The sequence below is a fragment of the Cyrtonyx montezumae genome, unplaced genomic scaffold (assembly GCF_038088225.1).
Source record: "Cyrtonyx montezumae isolate F1298 unplaced genomic scaffold, pur_monq_1.0 scaffold_8, whole genome shotgun sequence".
In the NCBI taxonomy this organism is placed as follows: domain Eukaryota; kingdom Metazoa; phylum Chordata; class Aves; order Galliformes; family Odontophoridae; genus Cyrtonyx; species Cyrtonyx montezumae.
Window position 1 is genome coordinate 95,044,536 of NW_027072089.1, and position 20,018 is coordinate 95,064,553.

General features: G+C 37.3%; 1 protein-coding gene across 1 annotated transcript in view; it reads right to left on the minus strand.

Moving 5' to 3' along the window:
* Nucleotides 1–418: 418 nt before the first annotated feature.
* POU6F2 (POU class 6 homeobox 2) overlaps nucleotides 419–20,018 on the minus strand; it is a 312,241-nt gene continuing 292,641 nt past the window's right edge. Inside the window, exons 8-10 of the mRNA XM_065752741.1 lie at nucleotides 11,057–11,225; nucleotides 4,359–4,527; nucleotides 419–1,169 (exon numbers count right to left, since the gene is read on the minus strand). Coding sequence (XP_065608813.1) covers nucleotides 665–1,169; nucleotides 4,359–4,527; nucleotides 11,057–11,225 — 843 coding nt within the window. The 3' untranslated portion in view covers nucleotides 419–664. The remainder of the gene's footprint in view (nucleotides 1,170–4,358; nucleotides 4,528–11,056; nucleotides 11,226–20,018) is intronic.

Sequence of the window (20,018 nt, forward strand, 5' to 3'; positions counted from 1 at the left end):
AAGCAAGCAAAAGAACAGGAGGTGACCACGATGGAATGGCTTTGACACCTGTTTGTACACATCTGCAGGGGTGCGACCATGGATGAGAGAAATTAATCCTGTTGTTTTCCTCTTTGCAAAATACAAATGTAAAAATTCAGAACACAGATTTACACCCATAAAAGAGTAGACTAACAATCTAGTTTGCAATTCCATGTTTCTGACTTTGGTTAATAGTTTTCATAGTGAATCAGCACTTGATACCTGAAAGGCTACAATCACTCCTCCAGGTGGCAGGCTTGTATTCTCTTTTAAACAGATAAAAGTTTTTTTTTTTTTTTGTTTTCTTTTTTTTTTTTTCCTTAAAATGTGTTCACATTTTCATAATATACAGAAAAAAGTCAGCAGTTATTTGGTTTACTTTAAGTCCATTAAAAAAAAAAAAACTGGCTTTTTCTTTTTTGGGGAACTAATTCTACGACACACACACTAAGTGTTGTGCAGTTCTTTGTTTTGTTTTTATATAGGAAAACTCACGGGCTTTTATAAACTGTTCAGTCCTTCTTGTAGTTTTCTCAGTCTTTTACTTACAAGGATGATGAACAGGTATTTTCACAGAGTTCGAATGGTTAGGTTTCTGTCGGTGCAGGGTCTTTTTTGTGTGTGGTTTTGTTTTGTTTTTCTTTTAGGAGTTTTCTTCCAGTGAGTCTGTTAAGGGCTCCATAGGAACTGCTGTCGCAGGCTCATGCTGTTTCAAACGCTTAATTGTGTTCTTCAGTGCTTGCCTCTTATTGCAGAACCAAACTCTAACTACTTCCCGGTCATAGTTCAGTTTCTCTGCAATCTCTGTCATTTCCTGCCCAGAGGGGTGCGTGTTCTTCTCAAAGTGAGCATTCAAGATCTCAAGGGCTTGTGGCGTGAATGAGGTACGCCTCTTGCGCTTTTTGGATGGTTCACTTCCAATAAACTCGGTAAGGTTCTGCATACCTGCTCGATGGCGGGCCTCAGCCTCAGCCATCCACCGCTCAAGCACCGGCTTTATCTTCTGGGCACTTTTAGGGGTGATGTCCAGCTTTTCAAACCTGGCAGGATACAAAAGGCCAGGGTTCAGTTTGGCTGTCAGACTGCTAGCTATAGTGTTCTCTTGGGCTTCCTGTGGTAGGAAAAAGTGGCTTCTCAGGATGGTGTGTCTGAGGGAAAATTGAGAAAGAAGAGTCTTACACTGATGCTCTGCCAGGGTGGGACTTCCTGCCTGCCTGACTAATTGACTGGCAGAGATAATTTACAATGGATTACCAAAACTAACAGATATCTATATATATAAATATATATATATATATAGCTAGATATTTAAACTGTCACAAAACAAATACTAAAACAAAATTATAAGCACACTGAATAATACAGGTAAGATTCCCATTTTCATATTTCTGCTGATCTTCAAAACCCTTAAGGTTAAAAGTCTAATTACAGGAAATGACATCGAAGGCTTTTTATCATCTCTTTGCGATTAGTCCCTTTGTTTCCCCTCCCATCCCATCTAGTCCAAATACCACAGCTTTAATAATACAAACCAATGGCAGCTACTAACCTCTGAATATCACATTTCCTTTCTTTTCATTTTTCAGCAATTTTCACTGTTTGCAAGTTAACGCTGTATCCCTTTTCTGTGTCCAAAACAGATTCCCATAGCTCCAGCGGTGTTCAGATGAAACAGCTGGATGCTTTGCAATTATCTTGACTACCCCCACAATGTGCAAAGACAGACTCATGTTTTCCAGATGAAACCCAGCATAATAGTCTACTAATATGCTGTGGCACCAAGCTGGGTTTATTGTGGGATTTCTACAACCTGTACCAGAATGATATCATTTCCTGTAAATGAGGCCTTCTATATATCATTTTGCCATCAAAAGTCTTTTGCCAAACCAGATTTTACACATATTATAAGACATCTGGAAAAGCAGCTACACAAAGCTTTCATCTTTTCACAAACAAGCAGAAGAGCTGAGTTCATTCTTCAAGTCGTATAAGAATTTCTTTCATTTATCAGGTTCATATTCTCTTTCTATGCATTAAAAAAGTCTTAACCCAGTTCCTCTGATACCACGCGTTTGTATTTCTCTACTTCACCTATGTCCACCCCATACGCTGAAGTATTTAATCCTGCAGACAATTATTGCCCAGTGCTGCTGCCCTCTCCAGCCCTCCAGTACTTATGCACCACTGCCGCTGCTGATCACGCTGTGCTTGGGAGATGAGACCACCTCAGCCAATGCCTTGGTGCAAAACAACTTGATGGCTGGAGCTGGCAGCTTTTAGAGACTATATTTGGCACATGGAAGCTGCAGGAAATACTTAAGTGATAAACAAAGCATTTCCCACAAATAAAGAAAGAGATGAGAAATAATTTCAGATAGTAATATGGCTGACATTCTAGTGTGGGACCGACTGCAAGGTGTCCATCCTGGGAACCCAGTGATATTTTGGTCAAGTTGGTCATTCAGCTTGATTACATTGCTGCTCCTTCCAGCAAATCACATTTATTATTAAAAAAAAATATTGAACCTCTATTTCCGAGGAACAGCATACTGTAGCTGGAACATAATAACTTGGTGTCTAACAAGAAATGCATAGTCATAGCAGTTTATTGGACCCTAAATTGATATCCATCTGTAGGGGTCAAAGGAAATAAAAACCACTGTAACTTTTCAAGTGTCTGGGACCAACTTCTGCATGAAGTCATATTGTTCTGAGCCATTTACCCCTCTAAGGTGGCAAAATTTACCTTCTGTCAAAGACTTCCATATGTCTGGACTTAGCTGTTTCTCTGCTCCAGCTTTCTCTTTATTTGGGTTTTCATGATAATACGTTAGTGAAGAACCCTTTTTCTTACTAAAATTCAGATAATCCCCACTGGTTTTCTCAGGTGTTTGACAGATTGTGAAAATTAGGAAACAGCAAATTAGACATAAGCAAAGGGATCTGCAGTTTATCACAAGTACTGTGTGTTAAAGAGCATCTTAAGGCTACAACAAATTGGCAGTTGCTAAAAACTCCACCTGTTTTAGGCATTCTTTACCAACTGACCATATGGAAGAAAAGAGAAATCTTAAGCAACAGGGAGCAATAGCATTCATATCATTGGCTTTGCTTGTTAGTGTTGATACTGCAGAACATGTTGTTTGGAATAACGATATACAAGTCTTGAAACAAATTTCCCAGCAGTAGTATCCTTGTATAGACTGAATAAAGGTTATTTTCTACAGGGAGGTATCTTATAAGAAAAAACAGTAGGGGAGGCCATAGAAGTGAGAGGATCCTATGGAGCTTTTTGTATTTAACAACAATCAATGGGTTTTATGGAAAATCATTGAACAAAATGTGAGCTGCAAGCTCACTACCCCATACTGATGTTATTTATAACCTTAGTCTTAAACTGCAGGAAAAGTACACTTCCGTTCTATGGGGAATACATTAAAAGTATAAAGAGCAGATAAAAAGACAGAGCATTTCATGGATCACCAAGAACAAAATCCACTTAAATGAGCTTAGAGTTGGTTTCTTGGCTTTCACTGATGGAGTAGGACTATAAGGCATTGCCCAAGAGGAAAAAGCTGTTACCTAAGTGTGTTTGTTATCTCATGCATAAACATGGATTTACTGTAACACACATACATGCACATACTGTGTTTGCTTCTAACTAACTCTGTCAAGACTGTATTACCATTTCTTATGATTAGGGATCATTTCTAGTCCTGCTTTGTGTACATGGGTTGCCTGTTATTTTTTAATTAATTAATTAATTAATATATCTGGGTGATAAAAGATGAATAGCTGCTGATTTGCAAGATAGCAGGAAGGATAATTTTTTCCCTTCTGTGTTGCCTAGTTAAGTCATCATTAACAATCCTATACGTGAAGTGCTAACAACAGTAATACGAGTTTTAACTTAGCAGGGATGCAGCCATGAAATATTTGTTCAGTAACCCTATCTGTGGAAAATGGCACAGTATGAAGAGGGTCAGCTGGTGCTTATCTAGCACCAGCAGGGTCTCCAGCTTGTCTACTGAATTAAGTCTCTATGCTAGGAACATTGTTTTCCTCTTGTATAAAAAGGAGGAAAACTAACCAAACCAAACCAAACAAACAAAAAAAACAAAAAACCAGAAGCGAAAAAAAAAAGGCTACAGTTATTTGAGGGCTACACAAGAACACCTTATCTGCCCAGATACCAACATCATCGGTGAGTTTAAATCCCAGAAAAAATAACATATTCTAAAGCAATATGACTCCAACCTGAGCATGCTCCTCACAATAAACTGAATAATTCTGAAGAACAAAGAGAGGAGAGGAGAGTTTATCATGTAACTTGTTACCTGCAGATGGCAGACTGGCTATAGGCTGGGCCTTCGGTGGCGCTTAGGGCTTGGCCAACTTGAGTCTGGGTCAGGCCAAGGGACAGGCGCCGGATTTTAAAAGCTTTGGCAAATTCTCGGATTTCTTCCAGATTCACCCCATCCACTTCTCCAGTGGCTGTTTGAGGATCTGTTGAAATATTTTTTGAATTGTGTCAGTTCTGTACATCATATATGAATGGCTAAGGCTTATACCATGTTTCATTGTCATGTTAATTTATTTTTTAATACGTCTCTCTTGCTCCCGTGAACAGAAGCATGCTTGCTTTGCCAGATGTGTTACAAAGGATGTACAGCTTGCTAAAATCTAACAAGGCAGCAGTGCTTCCAGGTGGTGGTGAAAGATGTTCAGACATCATTGCTGAACTCCTGAAAAATGGGCAAGCTCCCCTCAGCATGAGAGGTTGGCTGGGCTCCTCACTGCCATCTGGGCCTTACAACATCTCCTCCCACTTCTGACAAGTCATGTTCCCTGTTTCCCCTTCTCACTGCATGCACAAGACAGGCTTCTGTTAATGTATTTATTTTCACTCTGTGGGGAGTGCAAAACATGTGCACAAACTGCTTGGGATTTTAATTTGAAAGCAAGACTATTCATTTCCCCTAAAATTGTTATCAAATGAAGAGATTTACAAACCTTCCTTCCCTCTTCTGCAATACTCAGCCGAAACCACCAGTCAAACATCCAAACTAACCCATCAAAAGAACAAGCTCAAACAAACAGAAAAAAACAACTACCCTTTTTCATTTAAAAATCTTCTTTTAAAATATGCCCTTGTGAAAAGCAGCCTTTCAGGCTTTTCCTTCTGCCTCCCATCAGGCTGATAATCAAGGAGCAGTGTATTTGCAGCATCAGCCATTAGGCTTTGGATGGTAATGCTGCACAATTTGTTACTTTTTCACATTAGCCCCTCAGAAGATAATGCATATGATGCTGTGAGAGTAAATCTGTCCTTGCTCTCCATAGCAGTTTTACTGACACAGAAGCCTTTGTCCCTGAAAGGGCACATAATAAAGCATGTCTACTGCAGAAAAGCTCCTTTGGTGCTGGATAACTCAGCCAATTTAGGACTTATCAAGGGAGATGACACAACAGCTGGAGAATGGAACTTTTTTTCCCCCAAGCTACTGATCCCTGGCTAAATGAAAGCGTTTGCCAAGCTGGAGACAGCATGGGACTTGGATGGTGGAAGATTTCAAAGTGTTGTGCAATACTGCGTGTAGTGAAGCCATTCTCCCAGCGAGACATCTCTATTGTTCTTCACCTCATTCCTCAGACTTCTTAGGTGAAAAGTTTGCAGCACAATAACCCATCAATTTCTGTAAATACAAGCAGTTGTCCAAGGACAGTGCTAGCCTACATTACTATTCTGAACCCTATATTACGCTGGCTCCTGCTAGTGCTGCTACAGCTAAGGGAATGTCAGCATTACAGTAACAAAGACTTTATTTTCAGTGGTTTATAAACCTGATGTAAAATTCCCTCATCCTGGAAATGTCCTATAAAAATCTTCTAGTCCAATAGTAAAGACAGAGGGAAAACACTTCTCTGCTATATACATTCAGCCTATACTGATTTGAAGGCTGAATGAAAAAAGCACGTATAGCAATAGGATTTTAGAATACTCACATATATAGTCAGGGACCACATGATCTAAGAATATAGGTGAACAAACATACAGGCTGAACCTCGTGTAGGCAATGCTAAACACTCCTATCAGTGTGCTTCTTGAGCTCATCTGTGCACACATCAATGCATCAAATTGTATAAAGTTCGGAAACATATTATTTATTTAGAAGTAGTGGGAGGCTAAGAAAGGGGCTACTCAGATTTTTAAAGTAATTGTGTTTGTGGATGTGAAATGTTTCTACTTCTCCTACACAAAATCTACACAGCATGCCAGTTGTGATTTTCATAAGCACATAGTGAAGCTGGTTGCTTATCTGCCCTTTGGTTCTCTGAATAGCAACAGATAAATATAAAAAATCTCATAAATGATAATGACCTCAGATTCACTTTAGTAAAGGGGACTAAGGTGATGAATTTTTTCACCTCTTTTCTCCATTTTAAGGCCTCTGACTAAAGCTATCAGGGATGTTGCAAAGCATAATTCAGATGTTCCCAGAGAATGCTCAAGTTAGAAAACAATATTGCTGCTGTCACCTGTAATGCTCCTGCCCCCCAAACTCCTGCTAGGAATATAGAGGGTGTTAAGAAATCTAAGGGTTTCTATGCTTGCACAAGTTTATGAATCACATATATAGAAGTTCTGCCAAGTTCTGCTGTATTCTTCTGGTATGACATTGTTATAACTTTGAGTATCATGGAAAGTCTTTTCCTGAACAGGGGTCTTGGACTAGAGAAAAACTGGACAGAGCTCTCCTTAACATGATAAGAAAAAAAAAAGCTCTGATGTACTTCAGGAATACAGAAGTATATCCTTATATATGGTGTAGTGTCTGTTGAGAAAAAGACTTCATTTTTATATAGTACTTTTGGGAGGAGGAAAGTGCTAACAGAGGTGGACAAAAACACTGAAGCCTTTTATCTCAGCACTCTAGGGAAAACAGTGTTTGTATCAAATCATGAACACTCCTACTTCAGGTGTGATTCAAAGCCATTTGAAAATCATAGAAGTAGTCCCTTGATTTCTATCAGCTCCATACTTCTCAAGTAGTACCACAAAGCCCGCTCTACTGACATCATCATGTAACAGTACCTATCTGTTTTATTCTATTGTCATTAAATTGTCATCAATACATAATCCTGGACTCTGTGGAATAATACATCCATATGCAAAAATATACACAAATAAATAATGGACTTGGTTTCAATAAGTTTTGATCTCACAGAACAGTGAGGTTACTTCACATTTTAGGAAGAGTAGTTGATAAAAGACTGTAAAAAATGGTACTTTTCAAATTAAGTGGATTTCTTACAGAAGACTGCACAGCACTAAAAGGAAAATAAAGAATACTAGTCTCACTAAGTGTTTAGGATCTACAGTAACAACATTTAGAGTGAAGATTCCCAATTTATATTACAGCTTCATACCCTATGATTGTCATGTTTGTAAAACTAATAGGCCCTTGAAAATGATGAGTGTTTTCTGGTACTACTATATGAAATATACATAGAGATAAAGAACAGAGAGAAATTTAACTCAGATTCCACTGGACATACTGGTAGATAGTGAAGGTGGACAAGCAGAGTAGAAGAAAAAAATCTACATGTTCTCCTGAGTTAAGAGCTTCTTAACTGCTGAAAGGAATACTACTCCCCTCCCACTTCTAAATTCTTCCATGAACATTCCATGAGTTTCTGGTGATTACAAATTCTTTGTGATTTTAATGGTGATAGGAAAGAGTTGCACTCCAAAGGAGAAAGCAAATTTCTGTTGTGCAGAGTTCTACTGTGAGAGAGATTACAGGGGTTGGTGAACCTCAAAAATTCCTGTTTCTTCAGTAGAGATTTCTTAGACCTCTGTGTGGAATTTTTGAGGTTTTCTCTGTAGTGAAAATCTATTATATTATTATAACAGATATAATAATATTATAATATTATAATTATCTATATATATTATAGATTGATCTAAATCAATCCTAGGACTAGAGGATATGGAGAAGAACCCCTCCTGCTGTGGTTGTGTTAGGCCAGGATAGAGGTAAGGACAGGGAGACCAAATTGCCTTTCTTCCTGGCGATCATTTTCCACAGTCTTCCAATGGCTTTCAGGGAGGGCTGGAGTAGGTTTACATGCAAAGGAAAAATAAATGAAAAAAAAAGGCAAATGAAAAAGAAATGATGGAAGAGAAAATGATGAAGACTACTAAGGAGCGGAGATTTGAATTTGGAGTTGAAGGAAGGATAACCTGACTGTGCAGAGAAGATAGTAGAATTCACTTGGGCAGAGGAAAGAAATTAGGGGAGAAAAGAGGAAGATGAAAGAGGACTGAAATGAGAAGAGGAACTGAGGATTCTGTGGAAAAGAGTGTGTGGAAAGAGAAAGGAGAAAGGAGAAGGGAGAAGGAAAGGTGTGTGGAAAGAAAGGAGAAGGCAGAGGAAAAGAGGAAAAGTAGTACTGAGATCTGGGGAACGAAGATCATGTGGAGAACAATTTGAGGAGGTAATGAGAGTGGTAGAGAACAAGTACTATAGGAATCAAGTTTGAAAGGAATGAGTGAAACAGGTCTATAATCACTAAAGCATCTTCCCCATTCAAACAAACTGATATTTCTATGCCTTGTATGTCTGTACCCTCAGCTCATGAGCACAGCACATGACTCATTCCCATTTAGAGCAGGATAAATAAGATGATAACACAACCTATTAGCTCCTCCATCTATTCAACTGACAGAAGATTTCATATTTCCAGGTAGAAATATAAATATAATCTCACCAAACAACTGACTTGCATTGCTATTTTGCTTTTGTAAAAGCCTCGAAATATATCCAAGTAAAAAATGAAGCTGAAAGAACATCCTTAGGGTTGTAAAAATAAATACTGAAAAGTTACAAAATAGTAGGACAACAGTAGCCCACAGTCCTCATCTGAGTACTAAACCAGTTTTTTTTCCACAGACTCCTGCCTTGTCCAGTGCACAAGATGAATGTACTTCATTACAGAGAAAGTGATTGAAGTATTGTCTTTTCACTTGTTCAGTGTGTGGCCCTAGACCTCTGCTAAAGCTCTTCACCGAAGACATAGTTATTCGTTTCCTCTTGAGCTTCTCTATTTCTTGAAATCTTAATTTATTTCCTTGTGTTTCTATAAGATGAGGGTCTTCTCCTCATTCACAGACAAGCGGACAGATATTAAGGCAAAAGGCATCTTTGGCTACCCTGTCAAGGTCAAGCATAAGATGAATTTTTAGACCGTGACTTTAAATGGTGCTTTATACAGTTCCACAGTGGAAGTGCACTTTGAATTGTAACTGTGAGTACCAAGATCTTCTGTAAATTAAATCCAGGAGTCTCAAGCTGGAAATTGAGGGAGCACTTGTGAAAAATCTGTTGCAAGTGACTTGTCTGTGATTGCACCATAATTATGTGGCAGACAGAGCTGCAGCTACTCAGCCAGAAGTGAGACCACCCTTCTCCCTTCAAGTCCTTAGCTCAAATGTTACAAAAACTGGGGAAAAATGTAATGAACCAAGTAGGGAATAAATGCTGGGACAACAGCTTTCCTTACTACAATATTCATCCTTTGAAAAATTCAATTGGAAATGAAGGATGAGAAAAAAGTGATTCTGTGATGTTAATCACAACATGCTTGGTAATTATAAAATACATGTTCTAAGAAGAGTTAGATACAGTTGCACAAACTACTCTTTTTCTAACATCTCCTAATCTTTGAGTGATTTATGTTATGAACTTTAAAGGGCTCCTTTCATGTTATTTTTATTGTGCAGGGTGCTAATACACACGGGGAAATTCACTGGAACATCTACTGTGGGTTAGAATATTCCTCAATAGGTATTTTAGATTTATTTTTATGAGAGTGTCTACAAGGAAAACTATTCTGGATCGGTCATTGAGAAACAACTTATTCTACGCTAGCTATTTTAGTCAATTTTTCCATGTAGATAAGGTGTAACTTTAAGTATTTTTAATGTGCAGCTTCTTATTTGCCTTTTTTCTACAAGTTTGTCTACATGAGAAAATTTACTGTTAGAACAATAGCATTATTATTTCAGTATAATTATATCTATATCTATACATTTTATGTACTTACAGATACATATGTAGGTGTGTTTGTTTCAGAATACAAATATTTACACTGGGAATTATACAAGCATAATGTTACCACTATAGCTCTACTGGTAATTTCCCCATATAAACAATCTCTGAAGTAATCCAACCAAGATTTTTGAAATGCTTTCCAAGCCTTCCATAATCTTGCATCAGTTATATATTTCACATTAGCAATATGATATGAGTTACACTATTTGTTTACTTGGAATATGGATGTGTCTTTCAATGAGTCTTCCAATACCATTAGATTTTTGCTGATATGCCAAAAATTGTTAATGCTTCATATTCATACTTCTGACCTGTTCTTGCTATGTAATGACCAAAGCTAATGAGGTAACAGGGAAGACTGAAGTGTGTGATCTGGAAGAAGGTCAGCTGTTGCTAACAATGAAACTGAAGGTATTCACAGCATTCATTTCTCTCCTACATCTTAACAGTTCTTAGTTGCTTAAACTGCAAAAGTTTTTCCTGCCAAGAAAGGTCTCTTGCTCTAGATTTGTACAGTGCTAGAGTTTGTAAGACAATTTGCTGCAATAACTAAGCAAACAAACAGTAATGAACAAGCAGCTTAACCAAAAGTAGGAGGGGCTGCCCTCCAAATATCAAGCAATGTAATTCATTATATTGATTCAAAACATTCACATTTCCAAGGAATATAAATTACATTTGAATTTTAAGAATTGTCCATTGTGAACAAAGTCATGTTTTGCAATTTCTCAAGTCATGTTTACCTTAAGCCCCTTCCGTCACAGCACTTAGAAGTTCTTATTGGTAAGAGTTACTCTAGTTAGCAATATACAACCTGATATATGAAAAAAAAAAGTAAGGAAAGCAGATCAGGAAACTCAGCAGTGAGAAGGACAAACTAAGGGGAGAAGCAAGGAGAGCCAGGGAGGAATACTTACTGCTGACTAACTGGCCAACACTCAAAGCTGAAGAAGAGGAGGATGAGGAGGAAGAAGAGGAAGCCTGACGAACTGGGCTTTGAGACATAGATGCTTGACTGTGAGCCAAATGCAGGAGATTGGGCTGTGAGGCTGCTTGTCCCACTTGCGTCTGGGAGGGCTGATGGAGCTATATGTTAAAATGTAAAAATAGGCATTTAGAAAATGAAGCAGTAATAGGAAACTTTCAGAGTAACATTTCACCCATCTATTTCCAGGGAAGAAATCCTGTAAGAGCATTAAATTCTATGGACTCAGTTCAGATGACAGTGTTACAGCAGGAGAAATTTGAGCTCCTTTTCATTCTGACTTTTAATTTTTTTTTTTTAGTTTAATGAGATAATTAGCAGCTAAATTCTTGTTTGAAATGGTGAGTTCTATGACATTCCCAGCAGCACTTTGATTCAGTGAATACATGTCCTTACCTGTTTTCTGACGCATTAAGTCAGACTTTTATTCTCTACACAGGTTTTCATATAAACCAGCACTATTTCAGAGATATCCTTTCATACTGCAGGACCAGGGCCAACTAAAGTGAGAATGGGGAAAAGAAGATAAGGTAGGGGAGGTCCCTTTCCTACAGAAATTAATAATTTGTTGCATGAGATTGGATTTAGCAAACGATCTAAAATGCTGAAATCTTAATTCTCAAATGATGAATTGTCCTTTCCTTAAACACAGAACCCCATTCACATGAAGACGTTGTCAAGTAAGATATGTCTAATATGTCTAGCAAGTACAGTAGAAGCAAATGATACGCTGTGATACATGCATTGGTCTTTAGAAATTTTTGTTTACAAATTTTGCAATAGTGTAGTCTTTGATTATTCTCCAGGAGAAAGCAAAGAACCATGAATTCTTTCTGCCTATCACAAACCTGCACATGAGATTGAAAACTAAAATTCTGTTTCTGATTTTTAAATAAACCTTCCAGCAAATTAAAGTGGTAGTAAAGATACACAATAGACCTTACAGTTTTGAACTGGCTTCTAGTCATCCACTACAGTCCTTTCAGAGCCTAGTAATACTGCAGTATAGTCCTGGTGCAATAAGGTGGCTGGTACTTAGTATAACTTTATTTTATGACCTTTATTTTATGTTGATTCTTGATATTGATAAAAAAAGATTGCAAAAATGTACTAAAAAGCTTTGCTTTTAAGTGATAGCTGTTATCTGCGTTTTCAGGAAGGGAGAAAGATTAAAGGCTCAAAATTGGTAATTTATATTTATTTCTTGAATTCTGAGGAATTTTTTGATATTTAACGGAATGAACAAATTCAGAAAAGGAGGTGAATTCATTGGTAAAACTCAAATTATATATACAATATACTCCAAGAACACATAGAAATGACCAATGCTAAGATGACAACAAATTAATTGTATGGCACAGTAGATAAAGGCACCTGATCACCTTGATGATGAATAGAATACATACAAACAAATTTAATGATATTGTTCCTGTTATGGGCCTGCTTAAGAACTGAAAAATTATAACTCTTTTTTTTTTTTCCTTAATGTACATGGAACAATGTAACACAAAATGAAAACACAAAGAAACCTTGAGCTGCAGATAATACAGAATATTTAATACAGAAAATAATACAGAAATTATTTATCTGTCTATGTTTAACCTATTCTGACTTCCTTATGGATCAATAAACAAAAAAATGTTATTATCTTCATTTTTTTTGTTATTTTTAAATAACTTTCAAAAGAGAAAATGGGCTCTGTTTTAAAGGGATAATAGTTGAGAAGATGATTGCAAAGCTTCCAGATTTCGGACTCATGCAAACATTGGGTAACTGTGAAAAAAAAGTCACTAAGGGCTAGATTTTATCTTTAGAGTGCTTCCAGCTCAAAGTGTCTACTTTTGCACTATCTTCTTTCATGAAAGGAGCCCACTAGGAAGGCTGGCTTCCCCTGAATGCTGCAGAAATGGATGTTCCATCCATTATGTCTAGACCTCTCCTGACTGGTGTCTTTAGAAATCAGACTGGTAAGTGGCAGCCAGTTTTGGCACTAGGACTGCTGTCACAAGGATTCTCTGGCAAAACTAAGATTTCAGCCTAGATGAGGGAAGAAAAACACTGTATTTAGATGAGCGAGATGTTTCCACACTGGCTGGAACAGGCTTAGAGATGTTAGTGTTTATCTGTAGAGATGGAGGAGCAAATGCAATGGCTATCTAAAAAGAAAGATCTGCAAAATTATAGTCCAGTCAACTGAACTTCAACCCTGGAAAAGTACTGAAGAAAATAATCAAACACTTTGTAAGCACCTGCAAGAAAACAAGGTAGTAACAGACAACACGGATTGTTAGGAACAAACTGTGTCAAACCAATCTGATCTCCCTGTAAGACAAGGTAATTGGCCTTGCGGACAGGGAAAAAGCAGTAGGTGGTTTGACTTTACAAGTTTCTCGACACTCCCTTGTGTGACATTCTTTATAACGTAGGAAGACATAGTTTAGATGAAACTGCTGCAGAATGAATGCAAAAATAGTTGGAAAACTAAACTGAGAAAATTGTTATCTCAATGTTGAAATAGAAGTGCACATTCACAGAAGTCTTGCCTGTTTCTGCACTATTTAGTATTTTTCTAATGACCTGGATGATGAGATGAGGATATGCTGACTAAATTTACATGCTGATGCCACACTAGGAGGGACTGTTGGGAGACTGACATGCAGGATTAGAATTCAGTTTGAACATGTCATCGATAGTGGTGTTGCAAAAATGAAGTAAAGGTAACATTCTGAACTGTGTGAGCAGGAGTAATGTCAGTAATATACACAACACAGTGAAGAAGGCAGAGCTAGCGAAAAGAGAGGAGAATGGGTCTGTCCTGTATTTTGTAGAGGAAAGGATGAGGTGCAATACTTTGGAAAATTCAAATCATATGCCAGGAAAAGCTTTCTAACATTACAGTGAAGCACTGACATACATTGCTGGGGCATCTAACAAGGTTCTTATGAGAGTGTTTAGCAGCAAGTTAGACAAATACAGGAATAGCTGCTCCACTTTGGAGCAGCAGATTGGACTGGGTAATCTCTTGAACTCTGACCTTCTAGCCTTAATTATTTATGATTCTGTGCTATTTCCCATCAGTATTTCTCAGGAAGAAGCACATGGTCATGTAAAAGACAGATGGCATATGCAGCATTTCTGGGCCACAATAAAGATATTACCCAGAAACTTCAGCTGCTGAGCATGGACTCAGTGAACTTAATGTCTCCAGGAAGCATCAACATGGAAATACATTCTCCAGTTGTCCTTGCAAAGGGAGCACACAGGCACAACCACCGTGTAGCACATGCACAGTAAGCTGGTTAAATCAAGGGAACATTTGAATCCCTGGACAAATATTGCACATTGCATTTGTGAATGAATTTGTGAAATAAATGTGATATCCAGAAGCTTGCCAGTTTCCTTGTCAGACCTCCAGAAATTTTTGGACAAATGTACAGAATTCTAAGAATTTTAGGTGGGCAAAGAGTTCTATGGTGAGTAAAGCCTGCATGAACGACCCTGGGTGGAACAACAGTGTGTAAGAGATATTTACAGATTGTTGGGCTGCAGCTTACAGCTGATGATGGAAAGGAAGCAGAGGAGTTGGAGAGGCTGAAGAGTCACCTTATGGCCTGAACAGAGACTAAGAGAGGATTCCATCTTTAACTCTCAACATAACTTTTAGCACACCCCCTATTTTAGAGATGTGATGGCTAAGCCGTAAATGTCCTGCTTAAAGAACAACGATAGTTATCTACAACATGAAAGTGCATTAAAATATTCTCTCTCTTTTCATACACTATAATTTCCATTCCAGAAATAGCCTTAAGGAGAGGCAACGATTAGATTATGAATTAGATTCCAGATGACAGAATCAATTCAAACTTGCAATAGCTGACATTTCCCAATTTTGGACATGTACATATGATATGAATTATATTTATGACTGTTGTGCATTTTCCATCAAAAGACAGAAGGAGACACAGAAATTACGGAAGCTGTTGCCATAAGTGCTGTTCTGTGTAGGTGGATATAGTAGACATGCCAAGAATGATGACTGCATGCAACACTGATCAGTATCTGCAGGAATATATGTTTGCACACCACAGCTAGAGGAAAAGGATAAATATGAGAAGCGTAAAGTGCAGCATAATACTTTATAAGAATACACTGGAAAATGCAAAGGGCTTGATTCTTGTCTCTTACATCAGTTTTACATTCTGCTGTCAACAGTGAAGGTGGTATTATTTGATAATGGCAAAGAAGAATAAATTAGGTCTGTAAGACTGAGTTTTGTTCTTCAATTATGTATGTAATATATTCTTGAACTTGGGATGGTTGACTGGAACTGTGATGAGATCAGGGATATTGTTCCGAGCATCCAGAAAGTTGCAGGGTAGTGACAGAGTAACAAGGAATTTTGCATAACTTAAGGAAAGAGAAAGAGGCTAAGTGGAAATGGAGAAACTTTGAGAGATTCTGTATTCTAACAGAACTGCTACCAGTTTTACAGAGTCTGGACAAACAGCCTGGACAAATTATGGCCCTGATGGAGGTAAGCAATGGTCTTACATTGCATCAGTTGAGGCTAAGGTCAGGGATTAGGAAAACCTTTCTAATGTTAAGAAGAAGTGGCCTAGGTTGTCTTGGGATGTCAGGGAATCTCCATCACTGGTGATTCTTGAGAAGAAGTTGGACAAACAGCTGTCAAGAGTGATGCAAAGACAGTTGATCCTGCCTAGGGGAAGGGGCTGGACTGCAGAACCTTTAGGGGTCCTCTCCAGTCCTATTTTCCTACGATTCAGTGAAAAGTACATCTGAGAGACAAGGAAACACAACAGATCGCATAAGACAGAGTAAAAAAGTCAAGTATAACAAAAAGGCCAGATGAGATGAAACTATTAGTGGTTGCACAAAGGTGCTACAAATAAACAATTCCAAGTTATTTCTGATGTTATCCAGTGAAACACATTTATTATCTCTATTAAAAACTAAAGTCCATAGAAAATGTTGATGTAAAAAGTACTTTCCCAAATACTTAGAAATGCCACCATAATGCTTTGCAGAAGTAGTAATTTAAGATTTCTAGGTTTCCATTTTTTCCTGCAAGCTGTGATCTATGCTTAATCTACAGTTCCTAAAACATGAGAAAAATTAGTGGTATACCAATGCCACTGTTTTATTTGAAAGTACCGTGGCAGAAGAAATCTGTCTTCAAACCTACTCATGGTGCATGAACCGGCATGGGCCTCAAAAACGTTTTCTTAAATCTTCCAGCAAGTTAAAAGAACAGGTTATTACACATATCTACACACATCATGCCAAATCACTTTCACAGCAATTCTAACAGAATGTCACCACTGCGGCCTGAAGACTGTACCCCATCATCTGAATTTAGTTGAATTCAAGTAAAAGAATATGAAAGCTACTTGATGCTAAATATATCTCTTTCTTATTACTGTATAATGTATTATAGTATAAAACAGTATTAGGATCCTCTATGTATATTGCTCAGACTGACAGAATTGTTGCATTTGGAAACTAGCATGAGGTAGCTGTTTGGGTCCACATGGGCTGTGCATATGCTTAACTCAAAATGAAGACAGCAGTAAAAAAAATGCTGGTATGCTGTGGACATAGCTGGAATAAAACTTCACCAGCATCTGATAAGCTTTACATTTGAAGCCTTATTGTGGAATCAAAACTACGTTCAAAGTATACACTGTAGTTGAAGGGTCTTTAGGCCCACAAAATGAGGTTGAGAACACAGCTATCCTTCTGTAGAAAACAATCTTATGTAAATCAGGTGTATCAGTAATTTTTCTGATCCCTATCAGGAATGATATAAAGTCACTGTTACAGTAACAGACTCAAAGTTATATATATATAAGTTCACGATTCAAAGGTATCAACAATGTTCCTACAGTGAAGTGTTTTACTTTCTCTATGGCTTAGTTCCTTAGAATGATACAGGCTGTATAGTAATATCTTCCTATTCCCAAAGGTGTGGTGCAGTTATATTGACTTTTTTTTTTGAGAAATCTTATTGGCAAGTGCAGATGCCATAAAGAAAACCAGTCAGACCTATGTTACAAGTCAGATGTTCCTGCTATGGCAAGGAAAATCCAATGTAGTAAATAAATACTTGTATTTTTGAGTTTTGAATTCTAGTATTTTATCCAAAGATAAAATGGAATTACGAAATGCTAATGATAGAGGATCAGAGAAAAAGTGTGAAAAATTGACATCCTTATAACTTAAAGTCATTATATTAAGAAAGCAGAAGAAAAAGTTGGTTTGAGATAGCACAGCTTACTGGCTATGTTCAAACAGATTAAAAAAGAGTGCATTTCTCACAAAACATGACAGTATCGAAGTACTAAGACCACAGCAGAGAAGAAATGTTTACAAGTGGGTTAGATTTTAATGGGAGAGAGGAAAATAAGGGACTGCATGGACTTGTGATAATGAGATGGTAGAGTGCATGCAGTAGGTTGAGACACCAGAAAGAAAATGTTTCACATAAAATTTGGAAAGTAGCTCTACAAAAAATGACCATAGACTCACCTGAGAGCTCTGTCTTTTCAACAACTAGTCTGGAGCATGACAGCCAATGACAATGAAGATGGGAAACCAACTATGTAAGAAAATGCTGCCTAGGAGCTTGTTTTATTGTGTTGAGTTGGCAGAAGCCCAAAGCTTTATAAGACATGATGAAATATGAAAAGATCTGGCAGGCAGTGTAGATAAAACACAACTGAGGACAACTGGGACTACAGGCCAAATTTAATGAATCTAGACAACAGCAAGAAGGAAATGGAACCCTCTTGATGAGGTACACTGGAGAACTATATAATATGCAGAAACTGTTTCTACGCTGTAGGCAGGCAAATAGTTACAAAAAACCCACCAATTAGGAAAGTAGTTTAAAGAATATGTAGACAGGAATATGTTTTTGAATCCCAGTGTTCCCTGTCAGCTGGATTCTTCTTACCTTATTTTACTCATTTAAGAATTATGTTTGTATCCTAAAACTGCTATTCTAGCTTCCTCTTTAGTCACTGTAAACAATAGATATCTTAAGATACCTATAAGAGATTTAATCTGTCTATACTGGTTCTTTTTCAGCAGCATGAGTTACCTCCTAGATATGCCTATGTCTCTTTATGAGAGAAACCTATTTAACTAGCCTTCACCAAGTACCTAACAACTGTATGGATAACATTAATCAAGATGAAACCTTTATTGTATTTCTGACCCTTATGACTCTAAGCTTGGTTCAAGTTCTTCTGTCAGTTGTGTTGCTGTAATCAAAAGTTGTCAAAGGTGCAAAAGAACTCTTTAAAACAAGATTTTCAAATCTAGTAGCAAACAATAATGCTAACAATGCTATAAAATGAACTTGTTCTTTGAAATAATGTGCATTTAGCTGTATGACTTATCTTTTGACAAAACTTAGAGGCATGAAGGAAGTGCAGAAGTTATGTTTATAAGGTACTTTTCTATTATTAGACATAAAAAAGTTCAAAAATGCAAGAAAAATGAAATAAGGGAATAAATCATTCTTTTTCAAGTAAACAGACTACAAGTGGAGATGAAAGATTTATAACAAATTTTGTGGAATGCCTGTAAGCAGCAGGAAAAGATGGAGAGCAACAGTGACACTGTATTTGCAGGAGAAATGTATGAATTTCTTATGTTAGTACAGAGTAACATGAACAAATTACACGATCTGCTTACAATATACCAGGGAGCATTATGACAGATGAAATACAGAGTAGGTGCAAAAGTGATTCACATTAAAAAAAGGAATCATTTTAGTGACTCACATGGCAATGATCAAGGCAGCAAAGTTATATAATGGTGGATACATCTGCTTATTGAAAAACCTGCTCAGTGGGTTGAGATAGTTAAAAAAAAGCAGGATGATAGACTGCACTGAGATAAAAACAGAAAATAATGCTGAAAATATTATAATGTTATTATACAAATCAGTGATGCATCCTCATTCTGTTCATGGCATTCAGTTCTCATCACAAAATCTCTAAGAGATTATCGTGGAAACTGAAATGGTTGAGAGATGGACAGTAAAAAATTATTAAAGGCAAAGAAAAACTTTTTTATGAACAGAGATAAAAAAGACAGACTACAACAGGAGAGCAAGCAGCTGCCCTCTTTAGAAAGCCACTACAATTTGCAGAATTCTCTGTATACATAGATGCTGCAGCATAATCTTGGATAACACTGAAAACACTGAGGCTGTAACTACTTAATGTAGTTTAAAGAGGAAAATTTCCTACCGTGAATAGATTAAAGAGCAGAGATCAAGAATATCTATTTATTTTTTAAAACTAGAGCAATAGGATTACAAAGGAATTGTCTATCTACATTAAAAAGCAACCTAACTACACCGGAGAAGAAACACTGCTTCACACTTCATGTAAGTAATCTATGAACTCATTTCCATGGGACACATTGAGGATTTAGTCTGTCAAATTTGAAAAAGTTGTATGAACAAATAAAGCATGTAGTCTACCTAAGTAAAGCTGACTGAAAACAGTATCCAAGACACTTAAGTCTTCAGGCTTCAGGCAAAAAGTAAGCACTAACATGCATTACTTCCCAAATGAAACAGGCTACACAGGTTCAATTATTGTGACTCAGCTAACAAGCAGCAGCTTTCTATCATCGCTTGCAATCACCTCTTTCTCCTGTAGTACTTAGGTGCCAAGAAAGTGGCAAGTTGAATGTTACACTAAGATCATGTAACAGGAAATTTTTATTACATTATTTAATTCCTCAATTATTCTCCACATCTTTCTCAGAAGTTTTCCAAAACTTGTCTTGTACTTTTCCCTCCCTTCTGAAGCTTCTTTCATCAACTTACAAGGCACCAAATGCAGTGTGATCCCATT